Source organism: Heterodontus francisci, chromosome 5, assembly GCF_036365525.1.
Source record: "Heterodontus francisci isolate sHetFra1 chromosome 5, sHetFra1.hap1, whole genome shotgun sequence".
Lineage (NCBI taxonomy): Eukaryota > Metazoa > Chordata > Chondrichthyes > Heterodontiformes > Heterodontidae > Heterodontus > Heterodontus francisci.
The window spans coordinates 6601018-6620539 of NC_090375.1; the positions used below are offsets into that span (position 1 = coordinate 6601018).

The following is a 19522-nucleotide window of genomic DNA, read 5'->3' on the forward strand; positions in this document are numbered from 1 at the left end:
GACATTAGTGGCACAGTTGGGGTTTATGACAATGCAAGTCACACACCATCCTGACTTGGAACTACATCGCCATTCCTTCACTGTCGCTGGGTCAAAATCCTGGAACTCCCTTCCTAACATCACTGTGGGTATACCAACCCCAAATGGACTGCAGTGGTTCAAGAAGGCAGCTCACCACCACCTTCTCAAGGGCAATTAGGGATGGGCTATAAATGCTGGCTTTGCCAGCAATGCTTACAACCACAGAAGGAATAAATTTTAAAAAAATCCGTATAACAATGAGTCATTCATACAGCACAGAAACAGGCCATTTGGCCCATTGTGTCTGTGCCAGCTATCCAGCACCTAACTATTCTAATCCCATTTTCCAGCACTTGGCCCGTAGCCTTGTATGCTATGGCGTTTCAAGCGCTCAAAATGTTCTTAAATGTTGTGAGGGTTCCTGCCTCTACCACCTCTTCAGGCAGTGTGTTCCAGATTCCAACCACCCTCTGGGTGAAAATTGTTTTCCTCAAATCCCCTCTAAACCTCCTGCCCCTTATCTTAAATCTATGCCCCCTGGTTATTGACCCCTCTGCCAAGGGAAAAAGTTTCTTCCTATCTAATCTATTAATGCCCCTCATAATTTTGTATACCTCAAACATGTCCCTCCTCAGCCTTCTCTGCTCTAAGGAAAACAACCCTAGCCTATCCAGTCTCTCTTCATAGCTGAAATACTCCAGCCCAGGCAACATCCTGGTGAATCTCCTCTGCACCCTCTCCAGTGCAATCACTTCCTTCCTAAAGTGTGGTGTCCAGAACTGTACACAGTACTCCAGCTGTGGCCTAACTAGTGTTTTATACAGTTCCATCATAACCTCCCTGCTCTTATATTTTACGCCTCGGCTAATAAAGGCAAGTATCCCATATACCTTCCTAACCACCTTATCTACCTGTGCTGCTGCCTTCAGCCATCTATGGACAAATATACCAAGGTCCCTCTGACCCTCTGTACTTCCGAGGGACCTGCCATCCATTGTATATTCCCTTGCCTTGTTAGTCCTCCCAAAATGCATCACCTCACACTTCTCAGGATTAAATTCCAACTGCCACAGCTCCGCCCATCTTACCAGGCCAACTGTATCGTCCTGTAATCTAAGGCTTTCTTCCTCACTATTTATGACACCACCAATTTTCAGTGTGTGTGCAACCCGTACCCCAGTGAGTGTCAGCGTGTGGAACTCGCACCCCAGTAAGAGTCAACGTGTGTGGAACCCGTACCCCAGTGAGAGTCAGTGTGTGTGGAACCCGTACCCCAGTGAGAGTCAGTGTGTGTGGGACCCGTACCCCAGTGAGAGTCAACGTGTGTGGAACCCGTACCCCAGTGAGAGTCAACGTGTGTGGAACCCGTGCCCCAGAGAGTCAACGTGTGTGGGACCCGTGCCCCAGAGAGAGTCAACGTGTATGGAACCCGTACCCCAGTGAGAGTCAACGTGTATGGAACCCGTACCCCAGAGAGAGTCAACGTGTGTGGGACCCGTACCCCAGTGAGAGTCAACGTGTGTGGAACCCGTACCCCAGTGAGAGTCAACGTGTGTGGAACCCGTACCCCAATGAGAGTCAGTGTGTGTGGAATCCGTACCCCAGTGAGAGTCAGTGTGTGTGGGACCCGTACCCCAGTGAGAGTCAGTGTGTGTGGAACCCGTACCCCAGTGAGAGTCAGTGTGTGTGGAACCCGTACCCCAGAGAGAGTCAACGTGTGTGGAACCCGTACCCCAGTGAGAGTCAGTGTGTGTGGAACCCGTACCCCAGTGAGTGTGTGTGTGTGTGGAACCCGTACCCCAGTGAGTGTGTGTGTGTGTGTGGAACATATTCCCCAGTGAGAATCAGTGTGTATGGAACCTATTCCCCAATGAAAGTCAGTGTGTATGGAACCTATTCCCCAGTGAGAGTCAGTGTGTGAGGGTCCCATACCCCAGTGAGAGTCAGTGTGTGTGGAACCCGTACCCCAGTGAGAGTCAGTGTGTGTGGAACCCGTACCCCAGTGAGAGTCAGTGTGTGTGGAACCCGTACCCCAGTGAGAGTTAGTTTGTGTGTGTGGAACCCGTACCCCAGTGAGAGTCAGTGTGTGTGGGACCCGTACCCCAGTGAGAGTCAGTGTTTGTGGAACCCGTACCCCAGTGAGAGTCAGTTTGTGTGTGTGGAACCCGTACCCCAGTGAGAGTCAGTGTGTGTGGGACCCGTACCCCAGTGAGAGTCAGTGTGTGTGGGACCCGTACCCCAGTGAGAGTCAGTGTGTGTGGGACCCGTACCCCAGTGAGAGTTAGTGTGAGTGGGACCCGTACCCCAGTGAGAGTCAGTTTGTGTGTGTGGAACCCGTACCCCAGTGAGAGTCAGTGTGTGTGGGACCCGTACCCCAGTGAGAGTCAGTGTGTGTGGGACCCGTACCCCAGTGAGAGTCAGTGTGTGTGGGACCCGTACCCCAGTGAGAGTCAGTGTGTGTGGAAGATGTTCCTTCGTGAGATTGACAGCATTCATGAGGGTGTGGAAACACTACAGCATTTAAGATACTCACCCTGTTTTTCTGAGAAGGCACTTCATCCTCATGGTCCCTTGCTGCTTGTGGATCATTAACGGGACCCTCGCCCCCAGCCTCCTCTGTCCAGCCCCCAAGATGCAGCTGGGAATAGGCTGTTATCGTTTCAGGTGAATTCAACCGGGGCACTGAGAGAGAGCAAAGAAAAATCAATCAATGAGCAACTGGGGTTCTTCACAGCTAGATATGGCCAAACAAAGCCGCAAGACCCCTCCAGCCTCGTGGGGACCATAGTGCGAACGCAGTCTGTGCTTACCCACATCTGTGTTGTTAACGATTCTCATTGGCAAGTAGACCCATGGACTGAGCCCTCAGGTAAGTGGGTAAATATCTTCCAGAAATAAAGAGCGACCACTCAGCACTTAGACAGGAGGAGAGTTTATGACGTTTTGGGGAGAGATCTAATGAAGGTTACACACACATTGGAACAAAAGGGGACCATTTAGCCCCTTTATCCTATTCTATTAGATAATTTCTTCAACTGAACCTCACTCCATTTACCTGCCTCCATATTCCTCAAGACACTCACCGTAAAGCCTGGCTCAGATATAAAATTAAAAGCCGACCCGTGCCCAACCCGACCACAGCCAATCTGAACCCCACCCGAGCCCTTTAATTTTTTTTTCATGCCCTACCCGACAATATCAAACATTTAATTGAAACAGAAAAAAATTGCATCCAAACATAGATTAAAAAGAAAACAATACAAAAGAGTACAGTCCAGCCCAACTGCTGGACACAGAATCTAGACCTGACCGCACCCGAACCCGACATAGTCGGGTTTGGCCGGGTTCCGGTCCTGTAGCCAGGCTTTATCTCACCCAACCAAAATCCATCAATCTCAGTCTTCAACACTTCAATTTGATCCACAGTCTTTTGGGAGAGAGTTCTCGATTTCCACCCCCCTTTATGTGAAGAAGTGCTTCCTGACATCACCCCTGAATGACCTTGGTCATAATTTTAAGGTTTTTCCCCCTTGCTGTGGACTCCCCCACCAGAGGAAATAATTTCTTTTTATCAACCCTATCGAATCATAGAAATTTACAGCACAGAAGGAGGCCATTCAGCCCATCCTGCCTGCACTGGTTGCCAAGGAGCCATCATCTTAATCCCACTTTCCAGCTCTTGGTCCATAAGGTTACAGCACTTCAAGTACATATCCAAGTTACGAGGTTTTCTGACTCTACCACCCTTTCAGGCAGTGAGTTCTAGTACCCCACCACCCTCCGGGTGAAAATAATTTCCCCTCAAAACCTCCTACCTCTTACCCTAAATCTATGTCCCCTGGTTATGAGACCCTCAACCAAGAGGAATAGGGCCTTCCTATCCACTCTATCTAGACCCCTCATAATTTCATACACTTGAATTAGATCTCCACTTAGCCTCCTCTGTTCCAAAGAAAATAACCATAGCCTATCCAATCTTTCCTCATAACTAAAATTCTCCAGTCCAGGCAACATCCTCATAAATCTCCTCTGTACCCTCTCTGGTGTGGTGCATACTGCACGCAGTCCTCCAGTTGTGACCTAACCAGTGTTTTATACAGTTTCAGCATAAACTTCCAGCTCTTATATCCTATGTCTCTGCTAATAAAGGCAAGTATCCTGTATGCCTTCTTGACCACCTTATCTAACTGTCCAGCTACCTTCAGGGATCTGTAGACATGCACTCCAAGGTCCCTCTGTTCCTCTACACTTCTCAGTATCCCACCATTTATTGTGTAATCCCTTGCCTTGTTAGCCTTCCCCAAATGCATTACCTCACACTTCTCCAGACTGAACTCCATTTGCCACTGTTCCACCCACCTGACCAGTCCATTGCTATCTTCCTGCAGTCTACAGCTTTCTTCTTCATTATCAACCACGTGGCCAATTTTTGTATCAGCTGCAAACTTCTTAATCGTACCCCCTACATTCAAGTCCAAATCATTGATAGAAACCACAAAAAGCAAGGGCTGTACTAAAATCCTTTAATCATTTTAAACACCTCAATGAGATCATCCCTCAATCTTCTATATCGAGGAATTATAAGCCTAGTCTATGCAATCTAACCTCGTAATTTAACCCTTTTTACCTACCCGTATCATTCTGGTGAATTTACACTGCATCCCCTCCACGAACAATCTCTCCTTTCTGAAGTGCAGTGCCCAGAACTCAAACTGCCTCAATCTGTCTTTTCTTCACAGATGCTGACTGACCAGCTCTGCTTTTCCACCATCTTATGTTTCTTTGAACATCCACCTTTAATTCTATCCTCGGCCTGTCTCCTCCAATGCGTTCTTTTTCATTAGATCACAAAACTGTGGAACTCCTCAACTCACTCAGTGTTCCCTTAGAATTGGGGAATTGTGCAACACAGGAGGAACCCATTCGGCCCACCACCCTGTGCCCTCCCTCGCTCTGAAAGAGCTCTCCCTGTAGTCCTATTTCCCTGCCCTGTCCCCAGATAGACTTCAGGTGTACACCACCCCCTCCCTCCTACAATCCAAGCTTAATGTTGTCTTCTTCTGATTTACATTCCCCTCTCTGTTATTTCTGTTTATCAAGCTTGCTGCTTGCCTTAGCCCTTCTCACTGTATGATTAATGATATCGTGGAGAGGTACCTGGGGCAGTGGGTTGCTCGGTGATTGAACTGTGAGTCTGGGATCCCTGCCCCATACATTGAGGCTGCACACTCTGCTGGTGGAGCTGCAAGAGAGAACAAGATGAATGAGGAAAGGATTCCATGCATCACCTGCCTGAACAAAGACCCAACCTCCATGCCCGTTCCCTTCATGTTCCCTCCTGGACCTCTCCCCTCCCACCACACCCCAGGATAGGCTTCAACAAGAACTGGGATCTCAGCTACTCTGCAAAGTAAAGATAACCACAGCTGCAACACTGAACACTCCGCTTTGTACACATGCCCTTGAGAAGGTGATGGTGAGCTGCCTTCTTGAACCGCTGCAGTCCATGTGGAGTAGGTACACCCACAGTGCTGTTAGGAAGGGAGTTCCAGGATTTTGACCCAGCGACAGTGAAGGAACGACGATATAGTTCCAAGTCAGGATGGTGTGTGGCTAGGAGAGGAACTTGCAGGTGGTGGTGTTCCCTTACGTCTGCTGCCCTTCTAGATTCAAGAGGTCATGGCTTTGGAAGGTGCTGTCAAAGGAGCCTTGGTGAATTGCTGCAGTGCATCTTGTAGACGGTATACACTGCTGCCACTGAGCGTCAGTGGTGGAGGGAGTGAACGTTTAAGGTGGGGGATGGGGTGCCAATCAAGCGGGCTGCTTTGTCCTGGATGGTGTGGAGTTTCTTGAGTGTTGTTGGAGCTGCACTCAATCAGGCAAGTGGAGAGTATTCCATCACACGCCTGACTTGTGCCTTGTAGATGGTGGACAGGCATTGGGGAGTCAGGAGGTGAGTTACTCGCCGCAGAATTCCCAGCCTCTGACCTGCTCTTGTAGCCACAGTATTTAAGTGGCTGGTCCGGTTCAGTTCCTGGTCAATGGTCACCCCCAGGATGTTGATAGTGGGGGATTCAGCAATGGTAATGCCATTGTACGTCAAGGGGAGAGGGTTAGATTCTCTCTTGTTTGAGATGGTCATTGCCTGGCACTTGTATGGCATGAATGTTACTTGCCACTTATCAGCCCAAGCCAGGATGTTTCCATGTCTTGCTGCATCTGGAGCTGGGCTGTTTCAGTATCTGAGGAATGTTGCTGTACATTGTGCAATCATCAGCAAACATCCCCACTTCTGACCTTATGATTGAAGGAAGGTCATTGATGAAGCAGCTGAAGATGGTTGGGCCTAGGACACTACCCTGAGGAACTCCTGCAGTGATGTCCTGGAGCTCAGATGATTGACCTCCAACAACCACAGCCATCTTCATGCGTTCGGCATGACTCCAACCAGCAGAATGTTTTCCCCATGATTCCAGTTTTGCTAGGGCTTCCTTGATGCCATACTTGGTCAAATGCTGCTTTGATGTCAAGGGCAGTCACTCTCACCTCTAGAGTTCAGCTCTTTTGTCTATATTTGAACCAAGGCTGTAATGAGGTCAGGAGCTGAGCAGCCCTGGCAGAACCCAAACTGAGTGTCAGTGAGCAGGTTATTGCTGAGCAAGTGACGCTTGATAGCACTGTTGACAACCCCTTCCATCACTTTACTGATGATTGAGAGTAGACTGATGGGGTGGTAATTGGCCAGGTTGGACTTGTCCTGCTTGTCCAGGACATACCTGGGCAATTTTCCACATTGCAGGGTAGATGCCAGTGTTGTAGCTGTACTGGAACAGCTTGGCTAGGGGCACGGCAAGTTGTGGAGCACAGGTCTTCAGTACTATTGCCGGAATATTGTCAGGGCCCATAGTCTTTGCAGTATCCAGTGCCTTCAGTCGTTTCTTGATATCAAGTGGAGGGAATCGGATTGGCTGAAGACTGACATCTGTGATGCTGGGGACTTCAGGAGGAGGCCAAGATGGATCATCCACTCGGCACTTCTGGCTGAAAAAGGATGCAAATGCTTCAGCCTGATCTTTCGCACTGATGTGCTGGGCTCCCCCATGATTGAGGATGGGGATATTTGTGGAGCCACCTCCTCCAGTAACTTGTTTAATTGTCCACCAACATTCATGACTGGCTGTGGCAGGACTGCAGAGCTTCGATCTGATCCGTTGGTTGTGGGATCGCTTAGCTCTGTCTATCGCATGCTGCTTCCACAGTTTGGAATGCAAGCAGTCCTGTGTTGTAGCTTCACCAGGTTGATACCTCATTTTGAGGTATGCCTGGTGCTGCTCCATTTCTCTTCATTGAACCAGGGTTCGTCCCCCGGCTTGATGGTAATGGTAGAGTGGGGGATATGCCGGGCCATGAGGTTACAGATTGTGGTCGAGTACAATTCTGCTGCTGCTGATGGCTCACAGCACCTCATGGATGTTCAGCTTTGTGTTGCCAGATCGGTTTGAAATCTATCCCAATTAGCACGGTGATAGTGCCACACGGAACACAAAAGTCCGAGTGTATCAGGCCTGTGTCCTCAGTACCTTGCTCTATGGCAACGAGGCCTGGACAACGTATGTCAGCCAAGAGCGCCGTCTCAATTCATTTCATCTTCGCTGCCTCCGGAGAATACTTGGCATCAGGTGGCAGGACCGTATCTCCAACACAGAAGTCCTCGAGGCGGCCAACATCCCCAGCTTATGCACACTACTGAGTCAGCGGCGCTTGAGATGGCTTGGCCATGTGAGCCGCATGGAAGATGGCAGGATCCCCAAAGACACATTGTACAGCGAGCTCGCCACTGATATCAGACCCACCGGCCGTCCATGTCTCCGCTTTAAAGACGTCTGCAAACGCGACATGAAGTCCTGTGACATTGATCACAAGTCGTGGGAGTCAGTAGCCAGCGTTCGCCAGAGCTGGCGGGCAGCCATAAAGGCGGGGCTAAAGTGTGGCGAGTCGAAGAGACTTAGCAGTTGGCAGGAAAAATGACAGAGGCGCAAGGGGAGAGCCAACTGTGTAACAGCCCCGACAAACAAATTTTTCTGCAGCACCTGTGCAAGAGTCTGTCACTCTAGAATTGGCCTTTATAGCCACTCCAGGCGCTGCTCCACACAACACTAACCACCTCCAGGCGCTTACCCATTGTCTCTCGAGATAAGGAGGCCAAAGAAGTGCCACACAACATGGTGGGTATCCTTAATGTGAAGACGAGACTTCGTCTCGGCAAGGACTGTGCAGTGGTCACTCCTACCAATACTGCCATGGACAGATGCATCTGCGACAGGTAGATTGGTGAGGACAAGGTCAAGTAGGTTTTTCCCTCACCACCTTCTGCAGACCCAGTCTAGCAGCTATGTCCTTTAGGACACGGCCAGCTCGGTCAGTAGCGGTGCTACAAAGCCACTTTGGTGATTGAAGTCCCCCACCCAGAATACATTCTGTGCCCTTGCCACTCTCAGTACTTCCTCCAAGTGGTGTTCAACATGGAGGAGTACTGATTCATCATGGGGGGAGGCCAGTAGGTGGTAATCAGCAGGAGGTTACCTTGCCATTGTATGACCTGATGCCATGAGAATTCATGGGGCCTGCAGTCAATGTTGAGAAATCCAAGGACAAATCCCTCCCAACTGTATACCACTGTGCCACCACCTCGGCTGGCGGGACAGGACGTATGGTGATGGTGGAGTTTAGGACATTGTCTGTAAGGTATGATTCCGTGAGTATGACTATGTCTTGACTGTTCTGCGGGACAGCTCTCCCAATTTTGGCACAAGCCCCCAGACCCAACGGTTTGATGCAACTGAGTGGCTTGCTCAGCCATTTCAGAGGGCATTTAAGAGTCAACCATATTGTGGTGGGTCTGGAGTCACATGGAGGCCAGATCAGGTAAGGACGGTAGACTACCTTCCTTAAATGACATTAGTGAACCAGATGGTTTTCACAGCAATCGACAATGGTTTCGTAGTCAGTTTTAGACTAGGTTTTAAATCCAGATTTATTAATTGAATTCAAATTTCATCATCTGTCATGGTGGGATTCGAACACATGTCCCCAGAGCATTAGCCTGAGCCTCTGAATTACTATTCCAGTGACATTACCACTATGCAACCGCCTGAGAGTGTGGTGGAGGCAGATTCAATTGTGGCCTTCAAAATGGAATTGGATAATTATCTGATGGGAGATAAATTACAGGGCTACGGGGAGAAGAGCAGGGGAGTGGGACTAACTGGGTTGTTCTTGCAGAGCCACACAGACACTACGGGCGGAATGGCCTCCTTCTATCATTCTACAAACAAAGTGATTCTTGACAACACAGCTGGCGGGGATGTCATCCCACTGCGCCAAGCTGCGCACATGTGCAAACATGCTCCTGCTCTCTGAGCGTGCGCTGCATTCCGCATTGGCAGGACCAGTTGGCGCATGCCCAGATGACGTCATTGCAAAACGCGGGAGAGAGAGCGGGGTGTGGGGGGTCAGGAGGGAGGGAACGAGGGGGGAAGTGGGGGGGGGGGGGGGAGTGGGGAGGGAGCGAGGTGGGGATGCGGGGGAGACGGGAGGTGGGGAGCAGCCGAAGACCTTGGTGGCGGTGGGGTGCGCTCTCCTCCTGTCCCCCCGCCCAATCTCTCCAGCAATTCCTGCCCCCCCCCCGCCCCCACAATCTCTCCGGCCATTCCCCCCACCCCCTCAATTCTGTCTGGCCATTCCCCGTCCACCCCCACCCCCCCTGGCCCGCTCGCTCCAGCCATTCCCCAGCCAGCTGATCTCTCCAGCCATTGTATGCTGCCATGTGTTTACGTTGCCTTTGTGTGATTATTTGAGCAGCGCCATCTTTAGTCCTGGCAGCTGCCTGAACGTCGCTGACTGTGATGATGTCGTTGAACAGGCTGCATTTGTGCATGTGTCAGTGCAGCACCACCTAGTGGTTGCATTCTCAACAAACGCAGCCTTCTATAAAAGGAAGATTGATTCAGATGCAGTAGGGGGTGCTGTAATCATTCTGGGGTGAGGGAGTGTTTGATGGGGGACAGTGTAGAGGGAGCTTTACTCTGCATCTAACCCCGGTCTTTTAAATTTTTAAAATAACTTCATTTAAATCGAATAAATACACCAAAAACTCAAATTAAAATGCCATTCTTGGCGTCGATTATGCACTCCGGTCCCTGCGGTGTACACCGGTTGTGGAAGGCCTCAAGTGTACCGGTGGACAATACATGCTCCTTCTCCAGGGACACCCGGGCGCGAACATAACCATGGAAGAGGGGCAAGCAATCAGGGAGGACGAGCCCCCCGACGGCCCGCAGCCTCGACCTGTGAATTGCCATCTTGGCCAGGCCCAGGAGCAGACCGATGAGGAGATCCTCCTCTCGGCCCATTCCCCTCTGCACCGGGTGTCCAAAGATCAGGAGCGTGGGGCTAATGTGTAGCCAAGACCTGAGGTGCAGCCCCTTTAAATATGCAAACGGACTGCAACCTCACACACTCCCTATAAATGTGGAACACGGACTCCTGCAGGCTGCAGAAATAGGAGGCGACCTGGGAGTCTGTGAACCTGCTTAGAAGCCTATTGCACGGGACTTCCCTGTGCAGCACCCTCCAACCCAAGTCCCCGATGTAAAGGACTCCGGCGTAGAGACACCTCCTCCGGGGTTTCCCCTTGCTGCCAGATGGCAACACGGACTGCCACGGCGTGTCAGGCTGGCTGACGAGGGTGAGGAAGTGGAGAGTGTGCAGGAGCAGCCCGCACAGGAAACCCCTGCACGCTGTGTGGAAAGGCACGGAAGGCATTTCAGAGAGGCAGCTCGGGTTATGCGGACTGGCTCCCGAGGAAGGTTTCGGAGCCTGGGTCTGATGAGCAGTTCCAGCCGAGCAAAGGTCAGCTCGGCCGGGAGTTCTCTGCACTTCCGAGCCCCCTCATCACCCGCAGTGAGGGGCATCAAGGGGGCTTCGGCTACTCCTCTGCCCGTCGGTCCATTCTGTCAGTGGTGGAGCACCCTGACTGTAGGCGACCATGTTCCAGACTCTGAATAGATCCCAGTAAAAGACAGGCAACTCCCTCAGAGAGGTGCGACCAACATTCTGTGCCGGAGGCTGCGTGTCGTCTTGAAGGCAGTGCCCCGGCAGAAAAAATACGTCGCCAGCACACACCATCTGGGAGGATGCTCGACGTACAGGTATCTCTGCAGGGTTCAAGGGCGGAGAGTCACAGCCTGGGCATAGACGCACACCAGCGACTGGCCGCCCTCCTCAATCGGGAGACTCAGGACTGCGGCAGAGACCCAGTGTTTCCTCTTGCCCCAGAAGAAATCGATGAGTTTCTTCTGGATCTTGGTGGCAAACGTAGGGCGCAGGGACAAAAGTGACCAACTGGTACCACAGCATGGAGGCCACCAGTTGGTTTATGACCAGCGCTCGGCCCCTGTAGGCAAGCGCTCGGCCCCTGTAGGCAAGCACTCGGAGCAGTCCTGTCCAGTGCCCCAGCCGAGTGGTGACTATTGTCTCCAACTCCTGCCAGTTTGCCGGCCGGGCTTACCCAGCGGGGCTAAGGTGGACTCCCAGATAGAAGAGGTGCGTGGTGCTCCACGCAAAAGATGTCAACTCCTCCGGCAGGGAGTCCACCCGCCACTGACCCACCAGGAGTCCAGAACATTTCTCCCAATTGATCCTCGCGGAGGACGCAGCAGAAAAGGTCTGCTGGCAGTCGCGCATCTTCCCCAAGTCAACGGGATCTGTGACCGTGAGGAGCACGTCATCGGCGTAAGCAGATAGGATGACTCACAAGCCCGGCCCTCGCAGAGCCAATCCCGTCAACCTCCTGCCAAACAAGCACAGGAACGGCTCCATGCAGATGGTATACAATTGGACGGACATGGGGCAGCCCTGACGCACTCCTCTCCCAAAGCGAAAGGGTGCAGTCAAGGACCCGTTAACTTTGAGCAGACACTCTGCTGTGGCGTATAAAAGTCTGACTTGGGCCACAAAATGCGGCATGAGTCCGAACGCACGCAGAGTCCTGAAAAGATATTCGTGATCCACCCTGTCGAACGCCTTCTCCTGATTAAGGGAGAGAAAGGTGATCGACAGACCAGTCCTCTGGGAAAGATGGATCAGGTCCCAGACCAGGTGGATGTTGTTCTGGATGGACAGGGCCGGGACCGTGTCGGACTGGTCAGGGTGGATCATGTGGGCCAGCACGGAGCCAAGGTGGGTAGACATAGCCCGGGAAAAGATCTTATAATCAATGCTGAGTAGGGAGACCGGATACCAGTTCTCAAGCAAGCGGAGATCACCCCTCTTCGTCAACAGAGGGGCATCTCCCCGGTCGCCAGGCTTTCCCACAGGACCCGCGTGTATTCGTCCCCCAGGACGTCCCAGAATCCCCGGAGGAACTCCACGGTCAGCCCATCAAGCTCCGGGGATTTGCCCCTTGAGAGCTGGTGCAGGGCGTCGGTCAGCACTGCCAACGCGAGCGGAGCCTCCAATCCTTTGGTGCCCTCTGGCAGGTCCTCCCACAAAACTCTAAGCGCGTCCTCGCTGGACGGATCCAGAGAGAACAACGCACTGTAATAGGTATGGACCAAAAGGCCCATTCCCTCTGGATCTGTGACGGAGGATCCGTCGTCGGCCAGCAGCTCTATGAGCTGCAGACAGACGCCCCGCCATTTTTCCAGCGAGTAGAAGGGTGAGGTGTGGTCCACATCTTCCAGGATCTGGATCTGTGACCTCACGTACACTCCTCGGGACCCTATGAGCTGCAGGTCCCTCAGCGCGCCCTTCTCTTTGTACGCCTGGCACAGGGCCGGACAAGTCGAGCACCTCCCTCTCTAGGCGGCTGATCTCGGGTTCCCACCTCTTGGTTGACCCCTTCGCATACTCTTGACAGAAGACACGGATGTGTGCCTCAAGGAGGGGAAGCCCCCCCCCCGCTTCCTTCTCCAGTCGACCAACAATCGACGGAACGAGTCACAGAATCGCTCGTCCTCCAGAGGCTGGTTGTTAAAGTGCCAGTATGCGGACCCCCCCCCTCCCACGTGCGGAACGGAGTGAACTGTGCCCACACCAGGTGATGGTCCGAGCACGGCACCAGCCGCAGGGAGGCCGCCGAGATGCGGGAGACGTATGCCTGCGGAATGTAGAGGCGATCGATTCGGGATCCTCCTCCTGCAGACCTCCAGGAGAAGGCACTGGAGTCGGGATGGAGATTCCGCCAGATGTCCACCAAGTTCAGGGAGCTGATCAGTTCCCTCAACTTCACCGACTCTTGGCCACTGTGGGGACTGGAACGATTCCTCACCTTGAGGGTACAGTTAAAACAGTCAAAGCCCCCCCGAGGATGATGCACTCGCCGCTATCGATAGAGCTCAAGAGAGCGGACACTTCTTTAAAGAAGCGTACTCGCAACTCGCCGGGCCTGGGCGCGTACATGTTCACAAAGTGGAGCGGCACGCTACCCGGGCGAACGGCAAGGTGGAGCAAGCAACCCGGCACTAGCTCCTTGACCCCCAAGATCTCCGGCTGAAACGTCAGGGCCAACAGGATTGCCACCCCACTAGAAATAGGGGTGAGGTGACTCATGTAGACCCCAACTTGCCACTCCAGGAGCCAGGTGGCTTTGTCTCCCGGAATGGAGTGGTTTTCCTGCAGAAAGCTCACCGCATACCTCCCTTCCCTGAGGACTGAGAGATTGTGAAATCTGCGGAGAGCCTCGCTGCTGCCGTTGATGTTCAGACTGGCTACGGTTATCTTCATGTCAAAAGTACTTAGAAACCAGTCATCACACCTCTCTGTGAGGAGGGAGAGGAAGAGCAGCTCGCCTTCCACTCCTCCAGCAACCCAGAGAGGAACGCTTTAAACCAGCGCCTCTCAACCAGTTTCATGCCCACACCCTTCCCTCCCTTCTTGAGGACTCTGCGGATGGACTGGATGATCAGCGCCAAACTCGACCACCGGCCGGGGGCCAGCTGAGCTCTATTGCGGCAACCCCTGCATGCTGCAAGGAAGTCCCAGAGTTCCGCAGTGGGGATGAGAAGAGACTCGGTGGGAGGCATGAGGGAGTCCACCACCTCATTGGTGATGGACTAAAGATCATCCTCCGTGGCCCACACCGAGTCCCCATCCTCCTGCGGGTCGTCACTGCCAGCGGCCGACACAGCCAACACACACGGTTGGGTGGATGTCTGGCCGCACCAGCTGGTCCCGTCTCTGTCACGATCCCACCCCCAGGCCCGATGGCGGAGCAGTGTTCTCTGGGTTCAACTATTGGGCTGGAGCCTATGGGCGCCAGCGGATCAGGACCTCCTTCCACCTCCATCCCCAGGCCAGTGAGTGGCCTAGGGGAGATAGTAATTCCCGACTCCGGAAATCCAGCTGGAGCCGGGACCGGAGGCCATCTCCCACCCCGCCAGCACCCACAGACCCAGCAGCTGGGGAATTACACAAATTGCATTCTGGATCAGGCACATCCTGGGCAGCAGCACCAGGTGGCTGGTAGGGTTGACCCTCACAGGTCTCGCCCTCACCCAGGACACCCGACCAAGTGGCAGATGGAATATTTTCCTCCGGTGGGTCCACAGGCTCCCCCACCATGGGCGGACCCCCACCTTTGCAGTTGCCGAGATCATAGGAGCATCTTCTCCCACAATTCCGTTCCGAGGGGCAGAGGGTTCCCGCCCAGGGCTTTCGGCCCTTTTGGTGCTGGTGGCTTAAGAACATGAGAAATAGGGACAGGAGTCGGCCATTCGGCCCCTCAAGTCTGTGCCGTCATTCAATAAGATCATAGCTGATCTGCCCCAAAACCTCAACTCCTCTTTCGTGCCAGTTCCTCATAGCCCTCAACTCCCCGATATTTCAAAAATCTATCTACCTCCTCTTTAAATACTTGCAGTGATCTAACCTCCACAACTCTGAGGTAGAGAATTCCAGACATTCACTACCCTCAGAGAAGAAATACCTTCGCATCTCAGTTTTAAATGCGTGTCCCCTAATTCTGTAACTATGTCCCCTAGTTCGAGATTCCCCCACTAGTGGAAACATCTTCTCAACATCTACCCTGTCAAAGCCCCCTCAGAATCTTGTACGCTTCAATAAGATCACCCCTCATTCTTCTAAACTCTAATGAATAAAGGCCTAACCTGTTTAGCTGCTCTTGATAAGTCAACCCCTTCATCCCAGGAATCAGCCCAGTGAATCTCTTTTGAACTGCCTCCAATGCCTGTATATCCTTTCTTAAATACAGGGACCAATACTGTACGCAGTACTCCAGGTGTGGCCTCACCAACACCCTGTACAGTTGTAACAAGACTTCCCTAATTTTAAACTCCAACTCCTGAGCAATAAAGGCCAAGATTCCATTTACTTTCTTAATGACTTGCTCCACCTGCATGTTAACTTTTTGTGTTTCATGCACAAGAACACCCAGATCCCTCTGTGCTGCACTTTTTTGAAGTCTCTCGCCATTTAAATACTACTCTGCGTTTTGATTCTTCCTTCCAAAGTGCATGACCTCACACTTTCCTACATTAAACTCCATCTACCAAGTTTTTCCCCACTCACTCAACCTATCTACTTCCCCTTGCAGATTCCCTACGTCCTCATCACAGCATGCCCTCCCACCTATTTTTGTATCGTCAGCAAATTTGGATATATTACACTCTGCCCCCTCCTCCAAGTCATTAATGTAGGTAGTAAATAATTGAGGCCCTAAGACTGATCCTTGTGGCACTCCACTAGTTACATCTTTCCAACCTGAAAAAGACCCATTAATCCCGACTCTCTGTCTTTTCTGTGAATTAACCAATCCTCAATCCATGCTAATACATTACCCCAATACCGTGAGCTCCTATCTTGTGCAATAATCTTTTATGTGGCACCTTATCGAATGTCTTCTGGAAATCCAAATACACCAAATAAAGGTTCCCCTTTATCAACTCTGCTTGTTATATCCTCAAAGAACTCTAGCAAATTTGTCAAACATGATTTCCCTTTCACAAAACCATGTTGACTCTGTTTGATTGCGTTAAGCTTTTCTAAATGTCCTGCTATTTCTTCCTTAATAATGGACTCTAGCATTTTCCCAACGACCGGTGTTAGGCTGACTGGCCTATAGTTTCCTATAGGAGATAGATATATTTAATGCCAAAGGGATCAAGGGATATGGGGAGAAAGCGGGAACAGAGTACTGAATTAGACGATCAGCCATGATCTTTTTTGAATGGGGGAGCAGGCCCGAAGGGCCGAATGGCCTACTCCTGCTCCTATTTTCTATGTTTTTATGTTTCCTTTTTGTCTCCCTCCCTTCTTGAACAGGGGCATCGCATTAGCGGTTTTCCAATCCGCTGGGACCCTCCCGGAATTCCAGGGAGTTCTGGAATATTTCGACCAATGCCTCCACTCTCTCTGCAGCCACTTGCTATAAAACCCTTGGATGCAGGCCATCAGGTCCTGGCAACTTGTCTGCCTTTAGTCCCATTAGTTTGTCAAATACTTTGTCCCTCGTGATAGAGACTGTTACAAGATCTCTCCTCCTATTAGCTCCTTGCTTATCTGATATCTGTGGGATGTTTATAGTGTCCTCCACCGTGAAGACCGATGCAAAATATTGGTTTAAATTATCTGCATTTCCCTGTTTCCCGTTATCAATTCATCAGAAGGGTTCTGGTCACTGACCTGAAATGTTAACTCTGCTTCTCTCTCCACAGATGCTGCCAGACCTGCTGAGTATTTCCAGCATTTCTTGTTTTTATTTCATTTATTTCTATTTGTGCTGTCAACTCATCTATCTTGTTACCTATGTCGTTGGTACCTATGTGGACCACAACAACTGGATCCTTTCCCTCCCACTCCAAGTTCCTCTCCAGACCAGAAGAGATGTCCTTAACCTTGGCACCAGGTAGGCTCTCTATCTTTGCTGCAGAGAACAGTATCTATTCCCCTAACTATGCTATCCCTTATTACTATTACATTGCAGTTTTCTCCCCCCACTTGAATGGCGCTCTGAACACGGTCAGTTCGCTCATCCTCCCTGCAGTCTGTGCCCTCGTCCACACCGGGAGCAAGTACCTCGTACCTATTGGATAAGGGCACTGGCTGAGGCTCCTTCAAAGCTAAATTCTGGATTCCCATACCTACCTCAGTCGCAGTCACACCCTCCTGTCCCTGACCATGGTCCAAATCTAAGGGGTGTGACTGTCTCCTGAAACACAGTGTCCAGGTAACTCTCCCCCTCCCTGATGTGTCGCAGTGTCCGCAGCTTGGACTCCAGCTCATCAACTCTGAGCCGAAAGTCCTTGAGCAGCCAACACTTGCTGCAGATGTGGTCACTGTGGATCGCACTGGCGTCCACCAGCTCCCACATACTACAGCTGCAACACTGCCTGCCCAGCCATCTCTCTGCTATTGAATTAATTAATTTGGATGTGAAATATTTGCATGTTTGATTTAAAATAAATTAAAAGTACCTGTTTAAACAATCAATTGAAATTAATACTCTAGTCCTGCTCTGTGTTTATACGCTTATTGTAACATTAACTGTTACACTACCACCACTGAAAAAATGTTAATTACCCAGCTTCTAATTTGAACCAATACCCTCCCTGCTGGTCCCTCTCTCTCTCTTATATATATATATATATAAATATATATATGGTAAATTATAAAATCCACCTTAGATTTTAGTTCTTATACTAATGAATCGATCAAGTCTTATTTTATATTAGATTAGAATTAGAATTAGAACATTACAGCGCAGTACAGGCCCTTCAGCCCTCGATGTTGCGCCGACCTGTGAAACCATCTGACCTACACTATTCCATTTTCATCCATATGTCTATCCAATGACCACTTAAATGCCCTTAAAGTTGGCGAGTCTACTACTGTTGCAGGCAGGGCGTTCCACACCCCTCCTACTCTCTGAGTAAAGAAACTACCTCTGACATCTGTCCTATATCTATCACCCCTCAACTTAAAGCTATGTCCCCTCGTGTTTGCCATCACCATCCGAGGAAAAAGACTCTCACTATCCACCCTATCTAACCCTCTGATTATCTTATATGTCTCTATTAAGTCACCTCTCCTCCTCCTTCTCTCCAACGAAAACAACCTCAAGTCCCTCAGCCTTTCCTCGTAAGACCTTCCCTCCATACCAGGCAACATCCTAGTAAATCTCCTCTGCACCCTTTCCATAGCTTCCACATCCTTCCTATAAGACGGTGACCAGAACTGCACGCATTACTCCAGGTGCGGTCTCACCAGAGTTTTGTACAGATGCAGCATGACCTCGTGGCTCCGAAACTCGATCCCCCTACTAATAAAAGCTAACACACCATATGCCTTCTTAACAGCCCTATTAACCTGGGTAGCAACCTTCAGGGATTTATGTACCTGGACACCAAGATCTCTCTGTTCATCTACACTACCAAGAATCTTCCCATTAGCCCAGTACTCTGCATTCCTGTTACTCCTTCCAAAGTGAATCACCTCGCACTTTTCCGTATTAAACTCCATTTGCCATCTCTCAGCCCAGCTCTGCAGCCTATCTATGTCCCTCTGTACCCTACAACATCCTTCGGCACTATCCACAACTCCACCGACCTTAGTGTCATCCGCAAATTTACTAACCCACCCTTCTACACCCTCTTCCAGGTCATTTATAAAAATAACAAACAGCAGTGGCCCCAAAACAGATCCTTGCGGTACACCACTAGTAACTAAACTCCAGGATGAACATTTGCCATCAACCACCACCCTCTGTCTTCTTTCAGCTAGCCAATTTCTGATCCAAAGCTCTAAATCACCTTCAACCCCATACTTCCGTATTTTCTGCAATAGCCTACCATGGGGAACCTTATCAAACGCCTTACTGAAATCCATATACACCACATCCACTGCTTTACCCTCATCCACCTGTTTGGTCACCTTCTCGAAAAACTCAATAAGGTTTGTGAGGCACGACCTACCCTTCACAAAACCGTGCTGACTATCGCTAATGAACTTATTATTTTCAAGATGATTATAAATCCTGTCTCTTATAACCTTTTCCAACATTTTACCCACAACCGAAGTAAGGCTCACAGGTCTATAATTACCAGGGCTGTCTCTACTCCCCTTCTTGAACAAGGGGACAACATTTGCTATCCTCCAGTCTTCCGGCACTATTCCTGTCGACAATGACGACATAAAGATCAAGAACAAAGGCTCTGCAATCTCCTCCCTAGCTTCCCAGAGAATCCTAGGATAAATCCCATCTGGCCCAGGGGACTTATCTATTTTCACACTTTCCAAAATTGATAACACCTCCTCCTTGTGAACCTCAATCCCATCTAGCCTAGCAGCCTGAATCTCAGTATTCTCCTCGACAATATTTTCTTTCTCTACTGTAAATACTGACGCAAAATATTCATTTAACGCTTCCCCTATCTCCTCTGATTCCACACACAACTTCCCACTACTATCCTTGATTGGCCCTAAT

At 50.6% G+C, this 19522-nt stretch overlaps 1 protein-coding gene across 4 annotated transcripts in view; it reads right to left on the minus strand.

The window, feature by feature from the left end:
- atg9b (autophagy related 9B) overlaps window positions 1-19522 on the minus strand; it is a 175859-nt gene that overhangs the window by 3524 nt on the left and 152813 nt on the right. For 3 of the 4 annotated variants that reach the window (XM_068031055.1, XM_068031056.1, XM_068031054.1), the window contains exons 13-14: window positions 5179-5263; window positions 2555-2703 (exon numbers count right to left, since the gene is read on the minus strand). In XM_068031055.1, coding sequence (XP_067887156.1) covers window positions 2555-2703; window positions 5179-5263 — 234 coding nt within the window. Of the gene's footprint in view, window positions 1-2554; window positions 2704-5178; window positions 5264-19522 lie in introns of those variants that run through there. The other variant, XM_068031057.1, reaches the window with a different exon arrangement.